The sequence below is a fragment of the Saccopteryx bilineata genome, chromosome 11 (assembly GCF_036850765.1).
Source record: "Saccopteryx bilineata isolate mSacBil1 chromosome 11, mSacBil1_pri_phased_curated, whole genome shotgun sequence".
NCBI classification, from domain to species: domain Eukaryota; kingdom Metazoa; phylum Chordata; class Mammalia; order Chiroptera; family Emballonuridae; genus Saccopteryx; species Saccopteryx bilineata.
Genome location: NC_089500.1, coordinates 76,292,230 through 76,304,680, shown reverse-complemented (window position 1 = coordinate 76,304,680; position 12,451 = coordinate 76,292,230). Strand labels below are relative to the sequence as shown.

General features: G+C 49.2%; 1 protein-coding gene across 4 annotated transcripts in view; it reads left to right on the top strand.

Annotated features, from left to right (window-relative positions):
- The window catches only part of CDC14A (cell division cycle 14A), a 129,475-nt gene that overhangs the window by 50,559 nt on the left and 66,465 nt on the right, over positions 1-12,451 (top strand). For all 4 annotated transcript variants that reach the window (XM_066246747.1, XM_066246745.1, XM_066246748.1 and 1 more), the window contains one exon: positions 9,078-9,157. In XM_066246747.1, coding sequence (XP_066102844.1) covers positions 9,078-9,157 — 80 coding nt within the window. The remainder of the gene's footprint in view (positions 1-9,077; positions 9,158-12,451) is intronic.

The window sequence follows — 12,451 nt, the reverse complement described above, 5'->3', positions numbered from 1 at the left end:
TATGATTTTCGTGATAATATGGAATATAGGATCAGTTTTGGACTAGCCCAGGAAGCTCACAACTCTATAAACTTTTATCTTTGGGAAATTATTTCCAGAGATCTAAATATTAGCCGTTACAAATAAGCATTTGGAATGTAATTAATTTGCAATTTGAGGACTTTGTATAATTGGTCATAGGTGTTCAGAGGGTTCAAACACTGATTTTTGGTTTGATAGAGCGACCCTACCATCACCTACCTACATCTTCATCATAAATGAAGTTACAGTTCTTTTTTTCTAAAGCTAGAGCATGTTAAATCTTTGGTTTAAAGAACATGCTCTTCTCTCTTTTTCACTTTTCTTCCTGAATTTGCAGGGTTTTATGCAATAACACCCATATACTGTAACAGGAAGTAAGCAGTAAAACTCCACACAAGGAGTTTTTAGCATGAAACCATGCCGTTTGAGAGTAGGTCTTGTTCAAGCGGTATTCCGGAGTGCGTCTGTTTTGGTCTTTTGTACGGAGTTCGCCTTCCGATGATGAACGACAGATGATACCCAGGGTTGTGTTTACCTGGGTATTGTAACATAACAGCCTTGGACTCCGCTTCTGTGACGTTACGGACTCAGGTTTTCTTGGGACCGACTCTTTCTCCCTTTCTCCTTTACAGGGTCCCTATTTAGACTGTGCTGAGAACACAGGCTCAGTGTTCCCTTGGTTTGCTTAATTGGGAGGGGGGGGGCTGGGCTGCTTCAGGGAGGTGTGCCTAGCTCCGTCTGTGTGGGAACGTGAGCTCTCTCCGGCCAGGAGAGCCCGGGTCACCAAAGCACGGCTAGCAAGTGCGTGTACTCGTCCTGGTGGTAGCTGTCAGTTTGGGAAGAACATCTTTGCAGGCTGATTTTAGAAATCCTGGTTCCCATCAGATGAAATGGGAGCACACACATGGCGAATGTTGCCTGCGATTCTCCCCAATGGTCCATCAAAGGGCTCCTCCTGGCTTCACTCTGGTTACACTCACGAGCATGGCAGAGAGAGCAGTTCTATGCTAAATGAATTCTCAAATAAATAGAATAGAGTCCACTGTATATGAGGTCCCAAACTCCAGTTGATGTGGAAAGAGATGTCACAGGAGAATGTTTCAGAACACGCATCGCCTCAACCAAGAGCAGCCATTTCCAGACCTTGTTTTTACAGGGATGCCAGGTGATTAAGTATTTTTAATGGGCAGAAACAAGCAATGGAGATAGAGACCTGGCATCAGGCCTGCCTTACTCTATAATTAGTGCCGCCTCCATATTTATTAAGCCGGTGCATTGTCTGATGCTTTGCAGACCTCGTACGTACGTAACCTGTGATTTACAATAGACTGGAAACTTGAAGAACAGGAAGAATGACTTACCTCCTTTTACAACATGTTGGGAGTCTACGGGAGACAGGATGCTTTCATTCTTGTTCTGTTTTAACTAATTAGAACTGTTTAGTACAAGTGATTTAAAATAGACTGAATACAATACAGGTTTTTCAAAGCGTTCAGTGGCGTTTCTGGCTTGTAATCCAGACTTAGCGAACTTGTGAGCGATTGTTGAACGCCGAATATTTTTATCCCCGTAAGGAATTCAAACAAAAGTCAGATCGGTTGTACATTTTAAAAAATGTCTGCCTTCTTCTTCTTATTTATTTTTTTTGTAAGTTTTAAAGTTGAATGCAGACATTGTTTTCTCCGTCACTGGCTATAATGGGAGGAAATGATTAAGAAGAAAAATGTTGCTAAAAATAATAAAAATCAAACATTTTGTCGGTGCTCATGTATGACAGCGAAGACTGAACGCTGTCTTCAGGAAAAAGAGGTTTATAAATTTAAGTGCCCTGACGTTTCAGAAGTCTGAGAACCAGAGTCTTGGGAACCAAGCAAGAGACATTGAAATGAAAATTTTACGTTATAATTCTTTGTGGAGTTTCTCACTTCATAGTGTTTTTTTTTTTTTAATTTTTTATTAGATGTTCATTCCATGGACTGTTGTGGGCCATTCTTTGCAGGCAACGGGTCATTGCTTTATTCTCCTAAAAACAAAGCCAGCCTGGGCATCGTATTCTTTTGTTCAGGAGAAGCTCACAGAAGGAAAAGTGGACATGGCGTCAGCCGTCTCCTGGTTCCATGGGCCGGGTGGAGAGGGACGGGGGTCTCCTCCCGGGCCTTCTGGTGTTTTGACAGTAGTCTTATAGCGGCCAGTGCCTTGGTTTTATGGGTGTTGATACTAGGGCACCAGGAATCTCGGGAGGCCGTTTGAAGAGGCAAAACTGAGAGTAAGGTCTAAAGCGAGAAGGTTGAGCGAAAGGGCGGTCCGCGTGTTACGACGATTTTGGTGCGTGGGGATCGCGAGATGTGTGTGCAACCCCATGCTCCAGTGTTTGTGTACACAGACAGTCTTTAGGGCTACGGTGTCAGAGATACGAACACTTGTGGGTCCAGATTCACATAGACACAAGGGGGTGACACGGAGAAAGAAATCTATTTGGGGGCCAGAGTTGATCTCCTTTCTGTGGTCGGTCGCTACAGAAGAGTGATGTTGCCAGAGACACGTCTGAGCACTTTCTGTATGTACTGCTCACAAAAAATTGGGGATATTTAAAAATGAATAGGAAATGATAAAAAAAAAAAGAGCATTTGATTTTTTTAAAATTAAACAAGAACATCAGAAAAGCAAACCACAAGTCAAAGAAAGCTGTTCAGTTATGCAAAAGAAATGCAAAACCTACTCTGATCTCATTGGTGAAGATGCGCTGTATACAAGGCGGGAAGTCCTGGGGGACCTGCACGGTTCCTGAGCCCCTACTTTTTTGAGCAGTCTGTTATTAACTCAGTCTCCCCAACAGACAGGCTCGGGAGGCCGGTAGAGTGGGTATCCCCACCTCACAGGTGAGGACGTGGACGCAGACAGCGATGTCATACCTCTCGTGAGAGAAAGGGGCTGGACTCGACCCCGGGCAGCGTGGCCGTGGACTCCCGGTGCTGCCCACAGAGAGAGGCTCCCTGCTTTGCGGCCATGGCGCGCTCGCTCTCACGTGAAATGTGAAACGCTCGCCTTCCCTCCACTCCCTGGTTCATCCAGCCTGCCACACTTTCTGAGTGTGTGTGACGCCTGGCGCGGCGTTGAGGCCCGTGACACTGAAGACCGAAACCCTGCCTGCGCCGTGACCGCCGGTGAGAGCCGGAGGGAGAAAGCAGGCAGGTTTGAGAACCGAAGGCAGAGCCTCTGAAGAGGGCTGGCCGGCGGCAGAGGTGACTTAGAGCTGTGGTCCCCAGGGAGGGGGGGCGGGGCAGGTGGCCTCTAACTGCCCCCAGGGTGCAAGGGGAGCTCAGGTCCAGGGTGGCCCTTCCCAGACCATTCCTGGAGACCTCGTTGCCTCTGTCCCTGAGCTCCGCGTGGAGGCTGCGGACTCTCTCCGTGCCCTGAAACGGTGCGTGGGCAGGTGCGTGTGCGGACCGGAAGGGTTGTCAGCAGAGGCTGATCTTTGGGGACTTCCGTTCTGCCTCCTGCTCCCTGCCTTCAACTAGGTGTTGGGAGTGGCCGTGGGCAGCCTCAGGACAGACGCCAGACAGTGGGAGAGGGAGAATCTGGGCCGGCGGGGTGCCTCAGCTTCCAAAACACTGCCTGCCAGTGGCGACGGCTTATCTGAGTGTGAGCTCATATTTTTTTAAATCGGTCCCTTGCTTAGTGTTGGTACATCCCGGAAGAGCTGACTAGACCCAGTGGTGCTCTTGGACACCTGGGCTCAGGAAGTTCATTTCACCAGCTCCCCTGGGTACTGCCGCTGTGGTCGAGGGGCAGATTTAAAAGAAAATCTCATTCACTTAATTGAAAGTGAAATGAAATGCACCCTGTAGGCTGGGTGCCCGCTCTGTGTCTGCCTCACAAGTCGAAAGCAGTCCCTGATGAAGCATTTATTTACTGAGCATCCGTCTGACCGGAGGCCTTGTAAGGCGTAGGAGGGTCTGGGAGAACTGGTTTACTGCGCTCCAGGAGCTTTCTGCTTTAGTCTACAGGAAAAGGATCACCGCAGCGCAGGGCGGGGCCCCTCAGGAAGTGGTTAGCGGTGTTTCCAGGGAGCCAGGCTGCCTGCCTGCAAGGCACCCTCGCAGCGTGAGCTTGTAACTGGATGCAAGCATGGCGTGCGTAACGCCGCCATGGGGCCAGTGATGGCACCTGCCTCCAGGTGGTCATGGGATTAACGAGCCAAATTCGGTAAAGTGCTCAGAATAGTGCCCGGCACCTGGTGTGCCGCCTTGTAACTGTCCGTTTCCATCGTCATTATCAAAGTCACGAGCACTCTGGATATCCAATCTGAGGAGTAGTGTCAGCTCATAAGTTGCTTCACCTTAGTTGTTCATTGATGGCTTGTCACATGTGCCTTCACCGGGGCAAGCCCAGGGTTTCGGACACATCAAAGGAGTAAGGGGAAGACTTTCTGAGCTGAAGAAGGGAGGCCTTGTGGAGGCAGTATTTGAGTTAGGGCTTTGATTATACTTTACTATGACGACTGTTACTATAATACTCTCCATGTATTGTTCCCTCACTTGTTCAAACCACACTACTTTCCAGAACAGCCAGACACTGAAACAAGTAACATGAAAACCATATTATTAATTCACTTGAAGACACAACTCATAATAGTTACGCCATAAGTGACCCTGTTATCTAAATGTCAGTCAATTATAACGCAAATCTCCAAACGTCAGGGGTTTAGTTGTTTATAATAATAATATATTTGAAAGACCCTCAGATGCCAGAAGGTGTCAAGTACATCGAGGGTACGGTGCGGGGTCCAGGCTAGGGGAAGAGGGTGGCGTGGGAGGAACAATGACAAATTCACCTGGAAAGGTAGGTTGGAACCTTATCTGGGTGAAGGGCTGGCCACCTGGCTGGGCTTTCAGAGGAGGATTTAATTTAAAAGTATTTGCCGGTTAATTCTAAGAGGTGTGTGTTTAATGTGCCAGGTTGGTCTGCTGTTTCTATAAAATTAGTCCCGACTCGGTTGTTTGTTACGCGTTGCTTTACCGTGTGTGGCGTGCACAAACACTTTTACATTTTTCAGAGTTACGTAATTTAATACCCACTGACGTGTGGACACCATGGCAAGCGATACTGGCTTCCCACTGATGGCAACGGTATAAAAACACTTCAGATTAAATTAAGGTCAAAGAGAATATCTGTTTAAGGAGAAATGGTCCTACCTGTGCTGGCAACATTGGGAACTGATGTGTGATGAATCTCAGGCCTGGGCAACATTGGCTTGGTGGGCAACAATGTATCATGCTAGCTGGTAGTACAGTGATTTTATTAGGTTATTAAATAAAACGCTCCTAGCTTATATATGAGGATGCTGGGCTCTTTAAGAATCTTTTATTAAAGCCATTGAGAGAGTTATTTGGGTCCTCAATCTGGCATCAAATTTAATTAAGCAGAAAAGAATCACTCAACTTTTTTTTTTTTTTTAATCACTTTAGCTGGTTGACTCCCAGTTTGTTTAAAATGTGAACGTGTATGCCACATACTGTTCTGTTGAGAAGGTTTCCAGGGCTTCCCGAGGACAAGGGCACGTTTATGAAGGTGATGCAGACACTCACTGTTCCAGGGGTCAGTTGGCCTGGCACACCGAGTCCGAGGCCGAGGGCTTTTATTAAGTTTCATCAGTTAAAAGTCTGGGAAGATTCTTCCAGTTGGGGTTTTGTAGGTGTTCAATAAAACATCAGAGCTGACCCTTTGCAACCTCGGTCAGTTCCCCGTGGTCAGGGGGCAATTCTCACGTGTGTCTGTAGGGAAACACCGGCCTCTGGAAGTAGGAGTGGGTGGGGCTGTGGGCTTGATTGATTTCCGGTGGCTTCGCGAATGAAGGCAGTGACAGCTGTGGTCTCTTCCTCGGGCTCCGGGGCGGGGCTCCGACACTTTTCCATACCCGGGTCCTTGGCGTTAGGGAAAGTCAAGCAATATGTACATATACCTTTACTGAAAGAAGTAGGTGGTGTAAGTAAATCGGGCGTCTCAACACTCCTGGTAGCTCTTTTGTTGGAGGTCAAGTCACGAGGCGTTCAAGGTCCTGTCGAGATCAGTGCCGACGCCCCTGGCGTTTTGATTCTTGGAGCAATTTTTTCCCTCCACGTGTGGTTCTATATAATTTAAGTTATAATGTCATTACGTCTTTAACCAGTCCTAGGTTTGGACACAATACAGGTCCAACGGTGGCTGCCGGAGCGCCCTTTTCAGAAAAGACCTTGATGTGTTGGGTTTATGTTTTCAAGCAGATGTGACGTAGGGCGTGATGGAGGGCATGACCGTGGCTTTGGAGTCAGATGTGTGTTGGACTTCTGACTCCTTCCCCGAGCAGCAGGGCAGTCTGGGAAGTTCCCCAGCTCTCTGATCTTCAGAATCCTCCACAGCATCCTTACATGGTGCTGTCCTTGCGAGCTTGAGTCAGCCTTGTCTGTCTCATCTCTTTTTTTTGTGTGTGTGTGTGTGACAGAGACAGAGAGACAGAGAGAGGGACAGACAGGAACAGACAGACAGGAAGGGAGAGAGACGAGAAGCAACAATTCTTCGTTGTGGCACCTTAGTTGTTCATTGATTGCTTTCTCAATATGTGCCTTGACGGGGGGGGGGGGGCTACAGCAGACGGAGGGACCCCTTGCTCGAGCCAGCGACCTTGGGCTCAAGCTGGTGAGCTTTGCTCAAACCAGATGAGCCCGCGCTCAGGCCGGTGACCTCGAAGTCTCGAACCTGGGTCCTCCGCGTCCCAGTCTGACACTCTGTTCACTGTGCCACCACATGGTCAGGCTCTCTCTCTTTCTCTTTTTAATGGAGACAGATCTGAGAAGATCTGGCATATGTTCTCCTGGAAACACGGAGTCTGGTATTTGAATCACCTCAGCGTGTGCGCGCGCCCAGCAGCGCCCTCGTTTCTTAGAACGTTCGCCCACTGTTCTCCCGTGGACCCGTCCTCAGGTTGTGAAAGGTCATTGCACTCACCTGCCCCTGGAATCGTCCTGGAATTTAGACGGCCTCTGTTGGGTTTCACTTGGCGCTTATTAATAATTTAGCACCGGGATAAAAATAAAAACCAAGGCTCTCATCTTACAGTGTGAGAACACGGGCCATGTGTGCTCAGTCATGCAGGTAAGGGGAGAAGCAGGGGCCCTGTGGGCAAGCCGGGGCGGGGCGCAGTATTTCCCGTGGATGGTCACCTACCTCCTGCAGAGCGACCGCCTCAAAACAAAAGGAAGTCACAGTCATTGTTCCCGAGGTGGGAAATGTGACGGTGCTTTGCAGAGGTTGGTGTATAAGCTTTCATTGGTCTAATCCAAACACACGAGCATTCTGCAGGTGGCTTGTTCCCAGTAGCAGGGGTGGTCCCCTTCCCAATATGCATCTTTTCGGCTGGAGAAAAAAACCCCAAAATCACAACTCTTGTTTCTATTATGTAACCTGCCTGTCAGGGCACAACAAAAATCCTGTTTTCTTGTTGGTCACTGGTTTGCAAAACTTGGGCTGGTGTAAGCAAAGTTCTGGAATTATTTGAGCTGCGGCTTGAGGTCGGTGGGCGCCTGCGTGGGTGGAGCCTGGGCCCCACGTCGAGACTGTTCTTTGACGGTGGTTTCCTTTTCCGTGCTGTTTTTTGCGTCGTATTCAATCTGCTGTGGCTGGCGCGTGCTTTATCAGACCTCCGTGGGTGCTTGTCACGTGAACGTGGAGCGTCCCGATTAGAGGAAGACCTGCTTTTTCATGTATTCATTTCGGGTTTCTTTCTTCAGAGCATTCAGAGTGGAGGTGTTTTCTAGTCCTGCAATGATCTCTAATCAAATCCGTGCACTCTGTTGCTAGTAGAAGAGCTTAGAGCTCACGGGAGCCGTGAGGGGAGGGGAAAGCCCTGTGTTGTAAGAGCTGGGACCCTGTCATTCTTGTTGTTGAAGTGAGTAGGGTTCTGAGGTTGGGACGTATTAGGAAAAGAATGCCATCAGCTCCAGGTGGAGGGTAAGATTTTCGGGGTCGAACTTGATCCAGGCTATAGAGGACAAGGACCAATGCCCCGGGCCGGAATGAAAACGTCAGATTGTACTTAGAACAAAACATGGTTGGTGTGTGCTGCTCCTCACCACCCGGCTGCTAACTGGTCCTCCTCCTCTGCCCTAGCCACAGGGACCCCCCCTTTGTCCAACTCACCGAGCTCTTTCTCGCCTGGCCTCTACCTGGCTGTGTCCCCACACACCTCACCCGCCTGGGCCCGGAGAACCTCCCGACGGCCTCACCCCGCTCAGAAGGACCCTGTTGACTTCCCTCCCAGCATTTACCACGGACTGTTTATTTGGGTTAATTATTGTCTTTGCCCCCCAATATATCGCTGCTGCTGAGGGGTACCAGGCCCTGAAACCCCGCCTGGCTCCTCTTAGCCGATACGTGAATTAAAACGAAAGCTGTTGACCGGTGTGCAGGGCTCCTTTGTGTTTGTTTCTTTAAGATGAGCTTGTCTTGCGGGGCCAGAGGGATCTGGGCCCCCGTGCCATCAGGAGCCGAGCCAGTCAGTATGTTTTGCAGGCTCCTACCTGTGTGCGTCATCTCCGGGCTCATTGTGATTTCGGGGAGCGTGGAGAGAGCGCCCCGCCCCGGGCTTTGCTCGGGGCAGACAGAGAACCCCGCAGACCTCCCATGGGTCCTGTGCTCACTCGGCCTTAGATGTCTTCCGACATTCACCAGGCGCTGAATTACCTCACGACGGCCCTTCAGTGAAGGACAGGGAGGCCCTTGTTGGTCTTTGGTGAGCACATAGCATAATCATGGGAGTACAATCGTTCTGTCCCCAGAGGGGACATCTGCTCGTGTGTCCTGGACACAGCCCCGGATGGTCTCAAAGCTCTCCCCCGCCCTGAGGCCCAAGGCTGAAAAGGACATTTGGGTAGCTCAGTGGCCGTCTGAAAAGATCAAGATTCTCACTATGACAGTTGTCCCTCAAAGAGGAAGGAGGCGAAATGCACAAAGTTGGTGAGTCATTTAGGTCTGGGTCATTCTGTGGCAGTGTTCTAAATGTTGCTGTTTATCTGTCGCAGGTCATCTATTTGAAGAAGACACCAGAAGAAGCCTACCGAGCCCTCCTCTCCGGCTCCAACCCCCCCTATCTTCCGTTCAGGTACAGCGACCTGTGTGGGGGACCCGGGCCGTCGCACCTGGCTAGGGAGCACTCTGCCTTAGAGTTGGGTTCTTGTGGTTTCTCATTTTTAAAAAAATAAATACATTATAATTTATTTATTCATAACAAGAGAGACAGAGAGACAGATAGGGACAGACAGACAGGAAATGAGAGAGATGAGAAGCATCAATTCTTCGTTGCAGCACCTTAGTTGTTCATTGATTGCTTTCTCATATGTGCCTTGACCGGGGGGCTACAGCAGAGTGAGTGACCCCTTGATCAAGCCAGCGAGCTTGGGTCCAAGCTGGTGAACCTTGCTCAAACCAGATGAGCCTGCGCTCAAGCTGGTGACCTCGGGGTCTCGAACATGGGTCTTCCGCATCCCAGGTTGATGCTCTATCCACTGTGCCAACGCCCGGTCTGGCGGGTTCTCAATGTTTTAAGAATTTGACCATGATGTTAGATGGAGTGAGATGAAGATGGTAGTTTTTACTATTTCCTTTTTGCAGAGTTTTTTATTTTTCCTTCTTATCAAATAAAAGAGCTTTCTCCTTTTAAGCCCCCCTACCCCCCCATCCCCCCACCCCCCCACTGGAAGCCTTTCTATATCTTGACAGTTTGACAGTTTAAGTGTAAGCAGTGCTCAGTCTACGAGCTAACAACCATGGCCAGATTTGTTAGCGTTCAGTAATCCACGTCGCGGATTCCTCCATCCGTTCTTCCGTTCCGCGAGCATCAGTTGAGCTCCGCCCGAACGCCAAGGGCTGGGGATGGAGAATAAGACCCTCCACGCGTCCTCCCAGGAGCAGACGCTCGCGGGGCCCCACGTCACCGGGGTGGCACACAGATCTGGCTTTCGTCCCGAGGAACGCTGTCTTGTCATTACCGTGTTGGAGAAGAACATTAAGTATCATCCAAAGAAGATCTTTTTAAAATTGTGGGTAAACTTCAGCTTGTTTAAAACGTAGAAGATAACAGCCCTGGCCAGTGGCACAGTGGATAGGTTGCCAGCATGATCCCAAAGGCACCAGCTTGACCCTGCGTTTGCCTGTTCAAGCCTGGGTCAGGGCAAGTATGGGGAGCAATCAATGGCATGACTCAGTGGAACAATGAGTTGATGCTTTTCTCTCTCTTTCTCTCTCTCTCTCTCTCTTTTTCTTTTTGTATTTTTCTGAAGTTGGAAATGGGGAGGCAGTTAGACAGACTCCCGCATGCGCCCTACCAGGATCCACCCAGCATGCCCACCAGGGGGCGATGCTCTGCCCCTCTGGGGCGTCTCTCTGTTGCAACCAGAGCCATTCTAGCGCCTGAGGCAGAGGCCACAGAGCCATCCTCAGCGCCCAGGCCAACTTTGCTCCAATGGAGCCTTGGCTGCAGGAGGGGAAGAGAGAGACAGAGAGGAAGGAGAGGGGGAGGGGTGGAGAAGCAGATGGGCGCTTCTCTTGTGTGCCCTGGCCGGAAATCGAACCCGGGACTTCTGCAGGCCAGGCCGACGCTCTACCACTGAGCCAACCGGCCAGGGCTTCTCTCTCTTTTTTTTTTTTAAAGTAGAACATGCATTAAAACTCCCACAGTGGTCATTTCTGATAAAGTTGTGAATGATTCTACTATTTTTGCCCATTTTGCTTATTTGTGGGTCCAAATCTACAGGCATACGGACTGCTGATCATTGTGTCTAGTATCATCATTACAACACAGTGAAGGGAAGGAACAGGAAAGGTCGAGGAGGGCTCTCGGCCGGCCCGTCTCTCTCACTCTCCTGAAAGCTTGCAGAGGGCGGGGCCTGCTGCCTGACGCTGCATGCCAGTGGATAAGTTAAGACGAAATCCCTCATGGTGCCAGGGATTCTCGCCTCGGTTTCAGCGCACAGGAGGGGCGTGAGGAGGCACAGGGTGGGCGTCCGCGTGGGGAGCGGCCGTGGGGGAGACGGCGCCCTTTGCACTTGACCTCACCAGAGAGATCAGCGGTCAAGCAGAGAGAAGAAAAAGCCCCAAGAAATCTAGACTAGCAGCTGATTAGCTCTTGAAGGGCCGGTAAAAAGTGAAAGATTATTAAGCATGTTTATATTTTTGGTGTATATATATATGCTATCTAACCTGTTTCCTGACATCTAGAATTTGTGGATAATGGAAGAAGATCAGAATGAAGCCCCGGCTGGGTAGCTCAGTGGGTTAGAGCGTTGTCCTGATTCCCAAAGTTGTGGGTTCAATTCCCCAGTCAGGGAACATATAAAAATCAACAGAGAATGCATAAATAAGTGGAACAACAAATCGATGTTTCTCTGTCTCTTCCTTTCGCTCTTTCTCTAAAATCAATACTTTTTTTTTAAAAAAGATCAGAATGGAAGGATAGTATGAAAATCATTACTATTTAACATAGCGTTAAATCATAATTATCACAGTTGTAGTCTCTTTTTCTAAGTTGTTTTTATTTAAATATTTGAAAATACAAATATGTTCACATGGTGCAAAAAATTTAAAAAAAGATGTGAGGAGTTTCACAGTGAATGTGCTCTCTCTGACCCTCAGTTCCCATCTGTCTGCTTCTTTCTGGGTAACTTCTGGTGTAACTGGTGTGTTCCGTGTCCCTCTGGGGTGTCTATGTACGTGTGTAAACAAATAAAGACATACACCCCACTTTCCCCATCTTTATCACAAACTATAACATACTGCGCGTACTGCTCTGCACCTCGAACTTTCTTTTTCACTTGTTAAGTGACATCTTTCCCTATGAGTACGTACAGAGCTTCCTTCCTCGTTCTGTCGTATTTCTGTGAAATGTTCGAGGCATGCCTTTAACCCGTCTCTGACAGGTAGACACCCAGGTCTTTTCTTGTCATTTGAATTGTAGCTTTTTAATCCAGATGGTCTCCAGGGTGTTTTTCTAGAAGAAAGACACTGAGACCACGCTGTGAAGGAAAATGACAGGATGGCTGTTAGACAGAAAGAGATCGTTGTGATCTGTCTGGCGAAGCTACTCATTACACGAGGGGCTGGGTCAGGCTCTTCTCTTGTCTGTGCGCCCGGGAATAATCAGTGCGCTAATTTAGTCAGGGGCTTCCTCTGCCAGTCGCTCTGATTGGCTTACGGACCTGAAGATGGTCAGGACAACCAGGTTCCTGCTGCAGGGAACTCAGTGTACGGTGTGCGAGCTGTAGCGCTTTCTTCGCGTTAGTAGGGGAACGGTTACGGGGAATACGGAGGGAGGAGGTGTAACCTCGGAGCCAGGGATTGGGGCGGGGGTACGTGAAGGGTCAGCCCCCTGCATGCTTTTCACGTGAGGGTGACGCCTGGA